The sequence below is a fragment of the Ammospiza caudacuta genome, chromosome 31 (genome assembly GCF_027887145.1).
Source record: "Ammospiza caudacuta isolate bAmmCau1 chromosome 31, bAmmCau1.pri, whole genome shotgun sequence".
In the NCBI taxonomy this organism is placed as follows: domain Eukaryota; kingdom Metazoa; phylum Chordata; class Aves; order Passeriformes; family Passerellidae; genus Ammospiza; species Ammospiza caudacuta.
The window spans coordinates 3,092,944-3,109,470 of NC_080623.1; the positions used below are offsets into that span (position 1 = coordinate 3,092,944).

At 60.5% G+C, this 16,527-nt stretch overlaps 1 protein-coding gene across 2 annotated transcripts; it reads right to left on the reverse strand.

Moving 5' to 3' along the window:
- Positions 1–2,602: 2,602 nt before the first annotated feature.
- Positions 2,603–16,527, reverse strand: SHMT2 (serine hydroxymethyltransferase 2). Of its 2 annotated transcripts, XM_058822055.1 has the most exons (12): positions 16,426–16,527; positions 14,850–15,044; positions 13,865–13,944; positions 11,266–11,466; positions 10,048–10,129; positions 9,244–9,366; positions 8,395–8,534; positions 6,497–6,662; positions 5,239–5,338; positions 4,104–4,259; positions 3,595–3,702; positions 2,603–2,966 (listed from the first exon to the last, which is right to left on the reverse strand). In XM_058822055.1, exons 1-12 carry the CDS (start codon positions 16,447–16,449, stop codon positions 2,839–2,841), a joined length of 1,503 nt encoding a protein of 500 aa, XP_058678038.1. In that variant the 5' UTR covers positions 16,450–16,527; the 3' UTR covers positions 2,603–2,838. The 2 variants fall into 2 exon arrangements, with proteins under 2 accessions (XP_058678038.1, XP_058678039.1); XM_058822056.1 differs by lacking the exons at positions 11,266–11,466; positions 13,865–13,944; positions 14,850–15,044; positions 16,426–16,527 and adding an exon at positions 11,096–11,127.

The window sequence follows — 16,527 nt, forward strand, 5'->3', positions numbered from 1 at the left end:
CTCAGCTCCTGCGCTGAACTGAGCACGGGGATGAATTGTGGGGTGGGGGCAGCAAAGGGGGTCCTTTGGGGTCTCCCGAATCCTGGGAGCAGCAGACTTGATCCTTTAGGGTTTCCCAGAGTTTGGGGGCAGCAAACTGGATCTTTTATGGGTTCGTAGGACCTGAGAGAGGATAGCACTGGGTCCTTTGCGTTTTCCCAGAATCCAGGAGCAGCAAACTGGATCCTTTGGGGTTTCCCAAAGCGGGGGCAGTAAACGGAATCCTTTTTGGTTTCTCAGAGCCCAGGGGCACCAAACTGGGTCCTTCAGGGTTTCCCAAAACTTGGGGGGACAGCACTGGATCCTTTATGGAAGTTAGGGGCAGCAGACTTGATTTTTTTTATGGTTTTCCAGAGCCTGGGGTGGATGGCGGGGGGGACATCACTGGATCCCTTATGGTTTCCCAGAGTTTGGGGGCAGCAAATTGGATCCTTTGGGGTTTCTCAGAGCCTGGGAAGGGACAGCAAACTGGATTCTTTAGGGTTTCCCACAACCTGGAAGGGAGCAGCAAATTGGATCCTTCATGGTTTGCCAGACTTTGGGGGCAGCAAACTGAATCCTTTAGGGTTTCCCCGACCTTAGGGACAGCACTGGATCCTTTGGGGTTCCCCAAAGCCTGAGAGCAGCAAACTGCATCATTTAGGGTTTCCCAAAATCTTGAAGCGGGGACAGCACTGGATCTTTTAGGGTTTCCCAGAACCTGGGGGGACAGAACTGGTTCCTTTATGGTTTCCCAGAGTCTGGGGGCAGCAAACTGGATCCTTTAGGGTTTCCCAGTTCCTAGGAGCAGCAAATTGAATCTTTTATGGTTTCCCAGGACTGAGAGGGGATAGCACTTGCTCCTTTGGGGTTTCCCAGAACCTGGGAGCAGCAAACTGGATCCTTTGAGGTTTTCCAGAGCTTGGGGTCAGCAAATTGGATCATTTAGGGTTTTCCAGAGGGGGGAAGCAGAAAACGGGATCCTTCATGGAATCACGGAGCCTGGGGGAGCCTGGGAGCAGCAAATTGGATCCTTTATGGTTTCCCAGAACTTGGGGACAGCTTTGGATCCTTCGGGGTTTCCCAAAAGGGAAGCAAACTGGATCCTTTATGATTTTCCAGAACCTGGGGTGGGAAGGGACAGCAAACTGGATCCTTTAGGGTCTCCCAGTTCCTAGGAGCAGCAAACTGAATCTTTTATGGTTTCCCAGAACTTGGAGGCAGCAAACTGGATCTTTTATGTTTTCCCAGAGCCTTGGGGGGACATCTCCGGATGTTTTCTGTTTTCCCAGAGCCTGAGCACGGGGGTGTTTGTGTGACCCCCCCGGGGGACGCTCACAGCCCTGGCAGCAGCACAAACCCCGCAAACCCCCCGAGCCCCCGGGGCCGGTTCCGCTCCCACGGCCCGGGGTCCCCTCGCGGCCCCTCTGGGGAGGGAAAGGGATGGGAGGGGAGGGGGCTCAGAGAGACACGGGGGGACGGGCGGGACCCCCGGGGGGGCGTGACAGGGACAGACACGGGATGGAGACGGGACACGGGACAGAGCCGGGGACACGGGACAGACACGGGACGGAGACGGGACACGGGACAGAGCCGGGATGGAGACGGGACACGGGACAGAGCCGGGATGGAGACGGGACAGAGCCGGCACACGGGACAGAGCCGGGACAGAGCCGGGACACGGGACAGACACGGGATGGAGACGGGACACGGGACAGACACGGGATGGAGACGGGACACGGGACAGAGCCGGGACACGGGACAGACACGGGACAGAGCCGGGGACACGGGACAGACACGGGGCAGAGCCGGGATAGAGCCGGGACACGGGACAGAGCCGGGACAGAGCCGGGACACGGGACAGACACGGGACAGAGCCGGGACACGGGACAGAGCCCGGGACATGAGACAGACACGGGACAGAGCCGGGACAGAGGACATAGCCCGGGACAGAGCCCAGACAGAACCGGGACAGGGGACAGAGCCCGGCTGGACACGAGGAAAAGGGGGGGCAGGGTCCCCAGGCTGTCCCCCCATTGTACCCCAAATGTCCCAGGGCTCAGCATCACCCCCTGCCCTCAGGGTGGGGAAACTGAGGCACCAGAGCCTCGCTGAGGGGTTCTATGGACCCCTCCCCAACAACCTCCTGCCCTCAGAGCCCACGGGGGCAGCACCAGCATGGGGAAACTGAGGCACGAGAGCCTGAGGGACCCCTCCCCAACATCCAGCACAGCCCAAACACCTCCAAATCTCCGCCCCCACTTTTATTAGCAACCCCTCCCCATAGAAAAGTGCAAGGTGAGGCTGCAGCAAGCAGCGCCCCCCACCCAAATGCAGGATTTGGGGGGGTCTCTGTACCATAACACTGAGAGTGGGATGGGTGCCCAAGGACATGGCACACAAAGGTGACAACGGGGCACAAGAGGACAGGCAGGGGTGGCTCTGAGGGTCTCAGTGCCCCCAACCTGGCAGCAGGGCTGTGCCCCCTCAGTGGTCGCTGAGGGCGGGCATGGGGGTCTGAACAGGACCCCGGTGGCTCCTGGCACTTGGGGGACCCCTCCCCAATATCCAGCACAGCTCCAAATCTCTGCCCCCACTTTTATTAGCGACCCCTCCCCATAGAAAAGTGCAAGGTGAGGCTGCAGCAAGCCCAGGAAGGTTCTAGGGGGTCTCTGTACCCCAATACTGAGAGCAGGATGTGCGCACAAAGACGCAGCACCCAAGGGTGACAAGAGGAGGAAAAGGACAGGCAGGGGTGGCTCTGAGGGTCTCGGTGCCCCCTCCACAGCGCCCCCAGGCTGGCAGCAGGGCTGTGCCCCCTCAGTGGTCGCTGAAGCCGGGCATGGGGAAGGCACGGGCGAAGGTCTCCACGCGCTGGCGCAGCTCCTGCAGGCGCTGCTGCGTCCCCGCGTCCTGGAGCAGGAAATTCCTGAAATCCTGGAGCTTACCTGGCGTGGGGAGGGCACAGGTGAGCACCAGGGCAGATCCAGACATGCCACAGGTACCCACAGCACGGCTGGCATCGGGGTGGGGTGAGGGGTTGGGGGGGAAATGGGAGAAATGGGGAAAATTGGGGGGCAATGGGGGGAAAGAAATGGAAGGAAATGGGGGGATATAAATGGGAGGAAAGGAATGGGGGGAAAATGGAGGGGAAATGGAGGGGAAATAGGGGAAAAATGAGGAAAAATTGGGGGGAAATGGGGGGAAGCAAATGGGGGCAAAAAATGGGGGGAAAGAAATAGCAGGAAATGGGGGGAAACAAATGGGGGAAACAAATGGGGGAAATAAATGGGGGGGAAATGGAGAGAAATGGGGTGGAAATGGGGAAAAATTAGGGGAAATGGGAGGAAATAAATGGGGGAAATGGGGGGAAATAAGTGGGGGAAGAAATAGGGAAAATAAATGGGGGAAATAAATGGGGGGAAATTGGGGGGAAATGGGGAGGAATAGGAAGGAATGGGGATAAATGGGGAAAATTGGGAGAAATGGGGGGGAAATTGGGGGAAAACTGAGGGGAAATGGGGGGTAATTGGGTGAATGGGGGAAATGGAGGGAAACTGGGGGGAAATGGCTCACTGGTTTTGCTCTTGACGTCCAAGGCCAGGGCGATGCCCTCATCAATGAACTCCACGACCTTCTGGAAATCCTCCTCACGGAACTGGCGGGAGGTCAGGGCAGGGGCACCTGGGGACAGAGCCCATCAGGGACAGCAGCACTGTGGGGACACCAGCCCCACAAGGGGCTCCCTCAGTCCCAGACCCCCATGGAGGTCCCTCAGTCACAGATCCTCATGGAGGTCACTGAATCCCAGACCCCCAAGAATCTCCCTCATTCCCAGCCCCACAAGGGGCTCATGGGGCCCCAGCCCCACAAGAAGCTCAGAGAGTCCCAGACCCCCAAGAAGCTCCCTGACCCAAAACCCCTCACTGGGGCTCCCCAGATTTGGGGACCAAGATGTCCCCAGATTCTCCCCCTGAGTCCCTGCCCCCTTTTCCACCAAACCCACCCCCAAATTCCCACTCAGAACCAGCAGGGCTGCTATGGGGTGATGCCCCCCATGCCCCTGGTCAGGCCGTGCCCCTCACCCAGGCGCAGCCCCCCGGGGGTCAGGGCACTCCTGTCCCCTGGGCACGTGTTCTTGTTGGCCGTGATGGACACGAGCTCCAGCACCCGCTCTGCCCGCGCCCCGTCCATGCCCTTGGGCCGCAGGTCCACCAGCACCAGGTGGTTGTCGGTGCCCCCTGGGGAGGGAAGAGAGGGGTGAGGGGTCCCTGAGCGCCCCCAGACCCCTCTGCAGGGCCTGGTGTGCGCTGGTGGTTCTGGCTCAGCCTCACTTCCCTGCCCCCCAGTCCTCCTGCTGTGCTGAGATTGGGCAGAGCCACTCGGCCCCACCATGGCTCAGCCTTGTCCCCCACCATGGCTCAGCCTTGTCCCCAACCATGCTCAGTCTTGTCCCCAACCATGGCTCAGCCTTGTCCCCAATCATGGCTCAGCCTTGTCCCCCACCATGGCTCAGCCTTGTCCCCCACCATGGCTCAGTCTTGTCCCCAACCATGGCTCAGTCTTGTCCCCAATCATGGCTCAGTCTTGTCCCCAATCATGGCTCAGCCTTGTCCCCAACCATGGCTCAGCCTTGTCCCCCACCATGGCTCAGCCTTGTCCCCAACCATGGGTCACCCCTCCCTGACCCCAAAAACAGCAGGACTGGAGCTCCAGGGTGTCCCTTGTCCCCAAAACTGTGGGGTCAGAGCATCACCTGACACCAGGGTATACCTTGTCCCCACCATGGCTCATCCCTCCTTGTCCCCAAAACCAGCAGGACAGAGCCTCACCTGACACCAGGATGTACCTTGACCCCAAAACTGACACCAGGGTGTCCCTTGTCCCCACCACAGCTCACCTCTACTTGTCCCCAAAACCAGCAGGACTGGAGCACTAGGACTGGAGCACCTTGTCCCCAAAACTGACACCAACGTGTCCCCTGTCCCCAAAACTGTGGGGTGAGAGCATCACCTGACACCTGGGTGTATCTCATCCCCACTATGGCTCCTCCCTCTTTGACCCCAAAACCAGCAGGACTGGAGCACCAGGGTGTACCTGGTACCCAAAACTGTGGGGTCAGAGCCTCACCTGACACCAGGGTGTACCAGCAGGACAGACAGACAGACAGATTTACCTGACACCAGGGTGTACCTGGGACAGACAGACAGACAGACTCACCTGACACCAGGGTGTAGCCCCTCTGCAGCAGTGCCTGTGCCATGGCCTTGGCGTTCCTCAGCACCTGCTGGCAGTACTGCCTGAAGGCCGGGGAGCTGGCCTGGGGACAGGGACACCGTCACCATGGGGACACCCCATAGACACCCCAACACCCCACAGCACAGGGGGACAGGGACACCATCACCGTGGGGACACCCCATAGACACCCCAACACCCCACAGCACAGGGGGACAGGGACACCATCACCGTGGGGACACCCCATAGACACCCCAAAACCCCACAGTACAGGGGGACAGGGACACCGTCACCATGGGGACACCCCATAGACACCCCAACGCCCCATAGCACAGGGGGACAGGGACACCGTCACCATGGGGGGACCTCAAAACCCCAACAGAACAGGGGACACCATTGGCGTGGGGACACCCCAATAGGACAGGGGACACCCCTACAGGATAGGGGGGACACCCCAACACCCCATAGGACAGGAGACACCCCATCAGCATGGGGACACCCAATAGCACAGGGGGACACAGGGGGCACACCCCATAGCACAGGGGACACCCCATAGCACTGGGGACACCCCATAGACACCCCAACACCCCATAAGTACAGGGGGGACACCCCAACACCCCACAGCACATGCGGGACCACCCCACAGCACAGGTGACACCCCATAGCACAGGGGACACCCCAACACCCCAGGGGACACCCCATATCACAGGGGGACACCCCATAGCACAGGGGACACCCCAACACCCCAGGGGGGACACCCCATAGTACAAGGGGGACATAGGGGACACCCCACAGCACGGGGGGGACACAGGACACCCCATAGCACAAGGGGGACACCCCAATACTCCATAGCACAGGGGGGACACCCCATCAGGACAGGGGGACACCCCAACACCCCATCGTGGGGGGGGACACCCCATCAGCCTAGGGACACCCCAACAGGACAGGGACACCCCATAGAACAGGGGACACCCCACAGCACAGGGGGGACACCCCATCAGGGCAGGGGGACACCCCATAGCACAGGGGACACAGGGGGGACACTCCATCACCACAGGGGGTTCAGCCCATAGCACAGGGGGACACCCCAACACCCCACAGAAGAGGGGGGACACCCCATAAGTACAGGGGACACCCCAACAGGACAGGGGGGGCACAGGACAGCCTACAGCAGAGGGGGGACACCCCAACAGCCCACCCCACGGCACAGAGGCACACAGGACACCCCCTCCCCAGCCCAGACCTGTTTGAGGGCCACGGCCACGGCAGCGATGGCGTGGTTGTGGGGTCCCCCCTGCAGCGAGGGGAACACGGAGAAGTTGATCCTGTCCTCCAGGTCGTAGAGCGTCTCCTTGCCCGTCTTCTTATCCACAGAGCGCACGCCCTTGCGGTAGAAGATCAGCCCTGACCTGGTGGCAAGGGGACACTGTCACCTCTGCTGCCCGGGGGGACGTTCAAGGGGCTCCTTCATTCCCAGACCACCAAGGGGCTCACAGCATCCCAAACCCCCATGGGGGTCCCTCAGTCCCAGCCCCCCAAAGGGGGTCCTTGGGTCCCAGCCCCTCCCTGGGGCTCTTTCATTCCCAGCCCCCCAAAGAGCTCACAGGGTCTCAGCCCCACAAGGGGGTCCCTGGGTCCCAGCCCCCCAAAAGGCTCCCTCATTCCCCACCCCCAAGGGGCTCCTTCAGTCCCAGTCCCATAAGGGGGTCCCTCATTCCCAGACCCTAAAGAGCTCACAGGCTCCCAGCCCCCCAAGAAGCTCCTTCATTCCCCACCCCCAAGGGGGATCCCACATTCCCAGCCCCCCAAGGGACTCCCTGAGCCCCAGCCCCCCAAAGGGGTTCCTTCATTCCCAGCCCCACAAGGAGCTCACAGGGTTACAGATCCCCAATGAGTTCCTTCAGTCTCAGCCCCACAAGGAGCTCATGGGGTCCCAGCCCCACAAAGGGCTCCCTGAGCCCCAGACCCCCATGGTGGTCCCTGAATCCCAGCCCTCCAAGGGGGCCCCTCATTCTCCACCCCCAAAAGGGCTCACAGGATCCCAGCCTGGGGCTCTTTGGGGTCCCAGCCCCCCAAGAAGGTCCCTCATTCCCAGCCCCTCACTGGGGCTCCCTCATTCCCCACTCCCCAAAGAGGGTCCCTCATTCCCAGCCCCACAAGGGGGTCCCTCATTCCCAGCCCCACAAGAGGCTCACAGGGTCCCAGCCTGAGGCACTTTGGGGTCCCCTTGGGGTGCACCTGGGGCTCCCTGGGGTCCCAGATCCCCAAGGGGCTCCCTCAGTCCCAACCCTCAAGAAGCTCCTGGGGTCCCAGCCCCCAAAGGGCTCACAGGCTCCCAGACCCACCAAAAGCTCCCAGAGTCCCAGCCCCCCAAGAAGGTCCTTCAGTCCCAGTCCCCCAAGAAGCTCCCAGAGTCTCAACCCCCCAAAGGGCTCCCTCATTCCCCACTCCCCAAGGGGGTCCCTCATTCCCAGCCCCACAAGGGGCTCACAGGGTCCCAGCCTCCCAAGGGGGTCCTTCAGTCCCAGCCCCACAAGGGGGTCACAGGGTCCCAGCCTGGAGCACCTTGGGGTCCCCTTGGGGTGCACCTGGAGCTCCCTGGGGCTCCCTGGGGTCTCAGCCCCCCAAGGAGCTCCCTGAATCCCCCAATCTCAGCTCCCCAAGGGGCTCCTTCAGTCCCAGTCCCCCAGGGGCTCACAGGTCCCAGACCCCCAAGGATCTCCCTCATTCCCAGTCCCTCAAATGGCTCCTTCAGTCCCAGCCCCACAAGGAGCTCACAGGGTCCCACCCTGGGGCACCTTGGGATCCCCTTGGGGTGCACCTGGGGCTCCCTGGGTCCCAGCCCCACAAGAAGCTCCTTCAGTCCCAACCTCCCAAGGGGGTCCCTGAATCCCTCATTCCCAGCTCCCCAAGGGGCTCGCAGCCCCACAAGAGGGTCCCTCATTCCCAGCCCCCCAAACGGCTCCTTCAGTCCCAGCCCCCCAAGAAGCTCCTCAATTCCCATGGTGGTCCCTCATTCCCAGCCCCAAAGGGGCTCCCTGAATCCCTCATTCCCAGCCCCCCGAGGATCTCCCTGATTCCCAGCCCCCCGAGGGGCTCTCAGGGTCCCACCCCCTCCCATGGGGGTCCCGGGGGTCCCACCTGGCCCCCCTCAGTGTCTTGTGCGTGGTGCTGGTGACGACGTCGGCGTGCTCGAAGGGGGACGGGATCACCTTGGCGGCCACCAGCCCGCTGATGTGGGCCATGTCTGCCAGCAGGTAGGCCTTGACCTCGTCACACACCTGGGGGAGACACCCACGGGGGTCACCTGCTGTCCCCAGAGACCCCCAGGACCCCCCAGGACCCCTCCTCACCCTCCTGATGCAGGTGTAGTCGATGAGGTGGGACACCCACGTGGGGACACCCAATGGGGTCACCTGCTGTCCCCAGAGCCCCCTAGGACACCCCCATGTACCCTCCTGATGACCTACCTGTCACCCACCAGAGTCACCTGCTGTTCCCAGAGCCCCTCAGGACCCCCCAGAGCCCCCCAGGATCCCCTGTACCCTCCTGATGTGGGTGTAGTCAATGAGGCAGGGGACATCCACCAGGGACACCCACCTGGGGCACCCACCTGGGGACAGCTCCTGTCCCCAGAGCCCTCCTGAGCCCCCCAGGACCCCCAGAGCCCCCCTTATCCTCCTGATGCGGGTGTAGTCGATGAGGTGGGGGACCTACCTGGGGACACCCACCGGGGTCACCTGCTGTCCCCAGAACCTCCCAAAGCGCTCCTGAGCCCCCCAGAGGCCCCCACGACCCCCTGAGCCCCCCACGACCCCTCCTCACCCTCCTGATGCGGGTGCAGTTGATGAGGCAGGAGACACCCACCAGGGACACCCACTGGGGACACTCACCTGGGACACCCACCAGGGTCACCTGCTGTCCCCAAAGCCCCCCTGAGCCCCCCAGGACCCTCCTGAGCCCCCCAGAGCCCCCAGGACCCCTCCTCACCCTCCTGATGCGGGCGTAGTCGATGAGGCGCGCGTAGGCGCTGGTGCCCGCGATGATCAGGCGGGGACGGAACAGACGCGCCGTCACCTCCAGCTGGGCATAGTCAATGAGGCCTGTGGCGGGCTGGGACGGACAGACGGACAGGTCAGACAGTCCAGGGAGGGACAGACGGACAGACAGACAGACTGAGTGGTCAGTGAGCCCAGGGACAGATAGACAGATGGGTCAGTCCAGGGACAGCTGCGCGGTCACCTCTAGCTGGGTGTAGTCAATGAGGCCTGTGGTGGGCTGGGACGGACAGACGGACGGACAGACAGGTCAGACAGACGAGGGAGGGACAGACAGGTCAGAGAGACCACGGATGGACAGGTCAGTCAGTCCAAGGACAGATAGACAGACAGGTCAGACAGACAGGTCAGTCAGCCCAGGGAGGGACAGACGGGTCAGACAGACCAGGGAGGGACAGACGGGTCAGTCAGAGCCCAAGGACAGACAGACACATTGGTCAGTCAGTTCTGGGATACACAGACAGACAGACAGGTCAGTCAGCCCATGGACAGACAGACAGGTCAGTCAGCCCATGGACAGACAGACACACACATTGGTCAGTCAAGGAACAGGCAAACAGGTCAGTCAGTGAAGGGATGGACAGACAGACAGATTGGTCAGTCCAAGGACAGACAGAGAGGTCAGTCAGTCCAGGGACAGACAGACAGGTCAATCAGCCCAGGGAGAGACAGACAGACAGGTCACCCTGGTGACACCCCGGGCTCCCCCCAGACCCCCACTTTGTCCCCAGCTCACATCCAGCTTGTAGGGCATGGACTCGAAGAAGATGGAGGTGGCCGAGATCCGCTTGGCGTCCGTCATGTAACCGTGGGTGAGGCTGGGGATGAAATGGGGGAAAAAATGGGGATAAAATAATGGGATATTCAGGGGAGTTGGGAAGAAAGGTCAGGCCTGGGAAAATAATAGGGTAGCCCCTGGGAAGATGCTCCCCCAAATCCCAATCCTCAACCCCCCCAATCCCCCATCCCCCACATACTGGCCCCACATCCCAATTCCCCAGTTCTCCAATCCCCAACTCCCAATCCCCTCAATCCCCACGCACTGAGCCCCATCGGGCAGGTCCAATTCCCCAAGTACTGGCCCTACATCCCAATTTCCCATTCCCCCAATCCCCATTCCCCCAATTCCCAATCCCCCCAGTCCCCACATACTGAGCCCCATCGGGCAGGTTCAATTTCCCAATTCTCCAATTCCCAATCCCCAATCCTCAATCCCCAATTCCCCCAGTCCCCATTCCCCCAACTCCCAATCCCCAATCTCCAATCCTCAATCCTTAATCCCCCAATTCCCAATTCCCCAGTTCCCAATCCCCCAATTCCCCATGTACTGTCCCTACATCCCATTTCCCCAGTTCCCAATTCCCAATTTCCCAGTTCCTCAATTCCCAATCCCCAAGTCCCAACATCCCAATTCCCAATCCCCCATTCCCCAACTCCCAATCCCCCCCAATCCCCATGTACTGGCCCTACATCGCAATTCTCCAATCCCAAACTCCCCAGTCCCCAAATCCTCATGTACTGGCCCTACATCCCAAACTCCCAATCCCCAAATCCCCAATCCCCAACCCCAAAACCCCCCAAACCCCCCCTTACTGTCCCCTGTCAGGCAGGTCCAGCCCCATCAGGTGCTCGTGGGGCTGCAGCAGGGCCGTGTAGGCCGCCAGGTTGGGCAGGTCCAATTCCCCAATTCCCAATCCCCAAATCCCAAACCCCAATCCCCAAATCCCCATGTACTGGTCCTATATCCCAAATCCCCAAATCTCCAGCCCCAAATCCCCCCTTACTGTCCCCCGTCGGGCAGGTCCAGCCCCATCAGGCGCTCGAGGGGCTGCAGCAGGGCCGTGTAGGCCGCCAGGTTGGGCAGGTCCAATTCCCCAATTCCCAATCCCCAAATCCCCATGTACTGGTCCTATATCCCAAATCCCCAAATCTCCAGCCCCAAATCCCCCCTTACTGTCCCCCGTCGGGCAGGTCCAGCCCCATCAGGCGCTCATGGGGCTGCAGCAGGGCCGTGTAGGCCGCCAGGTTGGCCGGGGAGCCCGAGTAGGGCTGGACATTGACACCCCAGCGTGCAGGGTCCAGGCCAAACGCCTCCAGAGCCCTCTGCTCGCACAGCAGCTCGATCTGGTCCACCACCTCGGCACCCCCGTAGTACCTGGGGACAGCACAGGGTCACCATTGCCACCCTGACCCCATGGGAGTGATCTGATCCATGGGACCACCTTGGCACCACCGTAGTGCCTGGGGACAGGACAGGGTCACCAGGGCCACCCTGACCCCATGGGAGTGACCTGATCCACCACCTCGGCAACCCCATAGTACCTGGGGACACCAGGGGGTCACCAGGGCGTCCCCAGTGCCATTCTGACCCTATAGGACTGATCTGATCCACCACCTTGGCAACCCCATAGTACCTGGGGTCACCTGGGGGTCCCCAGTGCCAGCCTCACCCCATAGGAGCTACCTGATCCATCACCCTGGCACCCCCATAGTGCCTGGGGACAGCACAGGGACACCAGGGGTCACCAGTGCCATCCTGATTCCATAGGAGTGACCTGATCCATGGGACCACCTTGGCACCCCCACAGTACCTGGGGACACCAGGGGGTCACCAGGGAGTCCCCAGTGCCATTCTGACCCTATAGGACTGATCTGATCCACCACCTTGGCAACCCCATAGTACCTGGGGACACCAGGGGGTCACCAAGGAGTCCCCAGTGCCATTCTGACCCTATAGGAGGGATCTGAACCATCACCTCAGCACCCCCATAGTAGCTGGGGACAGGATGGGGTCACTGTGATATTTTCTGAAAAATCCTCTTTGCCCAGGATTTTCTCCTGGGAAGCTGAGAAGCCTCAGAGAGGAATGAAAGCAATAATTATCTGATTGCTGCCCCTGTGTTTGCTGCTTTGGACATTGTTTACCAACAGGTCATTGTTTGATTGGTTCCATGTGAATTGGTTTTAATTAATGACCAATCATGGTCCAGTTGTGTTGGACTCTCTGACTCAGTCACGACTTTTTATTATTAATTCTTGTTAAGCCTTTTGATGTATCCTTTCTCTATAGTTTAGCATAGATATAATATAATATAATATAATATAATATAATATAATATAATATAATATAATATAATATAATATAATATAATATAATATAATATAATATAATATAATATAATATAATATAATATAATATAATATAATATAGTGTGATATAGTGTGATATAGTGTGATATAGTGTGATATAGTGTGATATAGTGTGATATAGTGTGATATAGTGTGATATAGTGTGATATAGTGTGATATAGTGTGATATAGTGTGATATAGTGTGATATAGTGTGATATAGTGTGATATAGTGTGATATAGTGTGATATAGTGTGATATAGTGTGATATAGTGTGATATAGTGTGATATAGTGTGATATAATGTGATATAATGTGATATAATGTGATATAATGTGATATAATGTGATATGGTGTGATATGGTGTGATATGGTGTGATATAATGTGATATAGTAATAAATCAGCCTTCTGAGAACATGGAGTCAGATTCATCTCTTCCCTTGTCCTAGAGACCCTCACAAAGACCACAGATGGGGTCACCAGGGTGTCCCCAGTGCCAGCCCCACCCCATAGGAGTGACCTGATCCACCACCTCAGCACCCCCATGGTACATGGGGACACCAGGGGGTCACCAGGGGGTCCCCACTTGTTGCGTTGTGATTTCAGGGTTTACCTCAAAACCTCGGGTCCCTCCCCTGATCATTCCCTGCCAGGTGTGTCAGACACCTCTCCCTTCCCCTCCCAGCACTGTCTGTCAGTCCTGGCATTCCAGAATTGGCAGATTCAAAGGATGCCCTCTACCCCTGGAGGACATTGGACCATCCAGGTGTCCTTTGTCCCTTTGTCCCTCCCCTCCTGTACCTGGTTGGTGGCTCCCTACCCCCTTCCTGCCCCTCTCCCCGGGGTTAAAAGGAACAACAACCACAGGGCTGGGGAGTTCTGTTGGAGCTGTTGCTGCATTCAGAGCGGGCCACAACAAAGCTCTGGATCCAAACCCTCCATCAGAACTCAACTCCTTTCCTTCACCATGGCCTTAAAGCTTCTCCAGTAGAGAAAAACCTGAGCTCCTGCATGCCTGGACTCGTCTCCAAGGGCTCAGCTGCAGCATCCAGCCAGCCAAAAGTGTTTTTGGGGTGAAATCACCACAGTTGCTGCCTTTTGGTTCAGCACCAAGGGCCAGACAAGCTCAGGCACGTCCTGTCCAGCAACATTGCTAATATTCCAATACCCACTGCCAGCCTGACCCCATAGGAGTGATCTGATCCACCACCTTGGCACCCCCATAGTTCCTGGGGACACCAGGGGGTCACTGTGATATGTTCTGAAAACTCCTCTTTGCCCAAGGTGGATCTGTTGAGGCCTCTTAATAAATCCCCATTTATTCCTTAGCTCTGTTCTAGGTCAGCCCTCACAAGGCATCACCCCTGGGGAGCCCCCAGCCCATCCCTGAACCCCAGTGCCCCCCCAACCCACTCCCCACTTTACCTCTTCCCAGGATAGCCCTCTGAGTATTTGTTGTTCAGGCAGGAGCCCAGGGCCTCCAGAGCTGCCCGGCTGCAGAAATTCTGGGGGGGGGGAAATGGATGGGAATCAGAGCAGGCAAACCCCCAAAAACAGGGGGTACCCCAAGTATGAGCCCACCCTATGGGCAGGGACCAAGGCTGGGGACTTTGGGATGGACAGAGGGGACACACAACACCAGGATGGGGGTGAGGAGGAGGATGGGATGGAATTGAGACCCCCAGGGATGATGGAGGGTGGAGGAAGGGGCACACAGGGGGCACTGGGACCCTCCCAGTGGGGACAGGGATGGGAATCAGAGCAGCCAAACCCCAAAAACAGGGGGTACCCCAAGCCTGAGCCCACCCTGTGGAGGGACCAAGGCTGGTGGTGGTGGCTGTCACAGCCCTGGGGACTTTGGGATGGACAGGGGGGTCGGGGGGGACACACAACACCAGGATGGGGGTCCTGCTGATCAGCCAGGGGTGAGGAGGAGGATGGGATGGAACTGAGACCCCCAGGGATGATGGAGGTTGGGGAAGGGGCACACAGAGGGAGAACAGGGGCACCAGGATCCCCCCAACTGGGGACTGGGACAGGGATGGGAATCGGAGCAGCCAAACCCCCCTAAACAGGGGGTACCCCAAGCCCAACCCTTTCACACTGTCCCAACCCTACCCACCCCTTCCCAACTCCCCCAAGCACAACCCCAACCCTTCCCAAGTCCCACCACACCCCTTCCCAAGCCCCCCAAGCCCACCCTCACCCCTTTCTAATCCCCCCAAGCCCCCAAACCCCTGCCCAACCTCTTTCCCAACTCCTCCAGGCCCAACCCCACCCCTTCCCAAGCCTCTCAAACCCAACCCAACCCAACCCAACCCAAACCCTTCCCAACCCCTCCGGGCCTGACCCCAACCCTTCCCAAGCCCCCCAAACCCGACCCCACCCCTCCCCACGCCCCCAGCCCCACCTCGGACGCGATGAGCTCCAGCCCCCGGCACTGCCGATCCTTCTCCTTCTGCAGGAGGCTCCAGAGCTCGGGGTCGCTCTGGGCCAGGCTCTCCTGGCCCGTCCAGCCCGGGCAGTGCCCGGGGGCAGCGGCGGCGGCTCCATGCTGTGCCCGCAGGGTGCCCGTGCCCAGCCGGGACCCCCAGCGCTGCAGGGTCTGCACCAAATGGGGAGGGGGACACGGTGTGAGACCCCCTGGGACCCTCAGAATGGAAATGGGGAGGGGGACACGGTGTGAGACCCCCTGGGACCCTCAGAATGGAAATGGGGAGGGGGACAAGGTGTGAGGCCCCCAGCGCTGCAGAGTCTGCACGAAATGGGGAGGGGGGACATGGGGCAGATGGGGACCCCAAGGAACCCACAGGGTCCGTGAGGTCCCCAAGGGGCACATGGGGACCCCAAGGAGCCCACGGGGGCATGGGGACCCCCTCAGGCTCCACACAGGGTGCATGGGGACCCCCCCAAGCTCCACACAGGGCACCTGGGGACCCAGGGGGCACATGGGGACCCCAAGGACCCCACAAGGCACATGGGGAACTCCCCCCTCGTTGTGCCGGTGGGGGGATCCCCCCCGGTGCCCCCCATACCCATCCCCGGTGCCCCCCGGTGCTCGCGACCCCCCCTTGTTGTGGATCCCCCCGTGCCCACCCCCGGTGCCCCCGGTTCCCGGGTGATGTAACCGCGGCCGCCCCATTGCATCACCCGCGGGCACCGGGCAGGGGCCAAGGCCGGGGCTGGCGGGGCCGGGACCGGCCCTGGGGACTTTGGGACCGACACAAAGTCCGTGAGGGGGGGGGGGGGGGAACCGGGGCGGGGGGGGGGTCCCGGTATCGGGATGGGGGTCCTGGTGCTCAGAGGGGAGGAAGAGGAGCGGGATGGAATTGAGACCCCTCCGGAACGAAGGGGGACACTGAGGGGGAACGGGGGATACCGGGACAACCCCCGCCGGTAACGGGGAGCGGGACCCCCCCACACCGGGGACCGGGACCCCTGTGAGCACCGGGAATGGGACCTGTTTGGGGTCCGGGACTTTCCGTGCACCGGGGGGCCCCGGTCGGTGTCCCCCCAACTGTGTACCGGATACCGAGACTGTCCCGCCGTGTACCGGGACCCCTGTGCGCACCGAGAGCCACCGGGAACGGGACCCAGGACCCGTTTGGGGTCCGGGACTCTCCCTCCGGTCACCGGGACTTTCTGTGCAGCGGGAGCCACCGGGGGATGCGGGAACCGGGGATCTTCACTGGGAACCGGGATCCGAGCCGGGGTTCATTACCGGGAATCCTCACCGGGGCTCCGGGGATCACTACCGGGAATCCTTACCGGGGATTATTACCATGATCCCTACCGGGAACCGGGGATCCTTACCGGGAACTGGGGATTCCTTACCAGGATCCTTACCGGGAACTGGAGATCGTTACCGGGGATCATTACCGGGAACCCTTACCGGGGACCAGGGATCCTTACCGGGGATCATTACCTGGATCCATCCCGGTAACCGGCGCCCCCTCACCCCGGCCCGGCCCCGTTCCCGTTCTCACCGTGCCCAGCCGGAGCGGCCACATCTCGCCCAGCGCCGCACGTGGGTCCGGCCGGGTCCCGGTTCCCGGTGCCGGTGCCGGTCCCGGCCCCCGCCTGGCCCC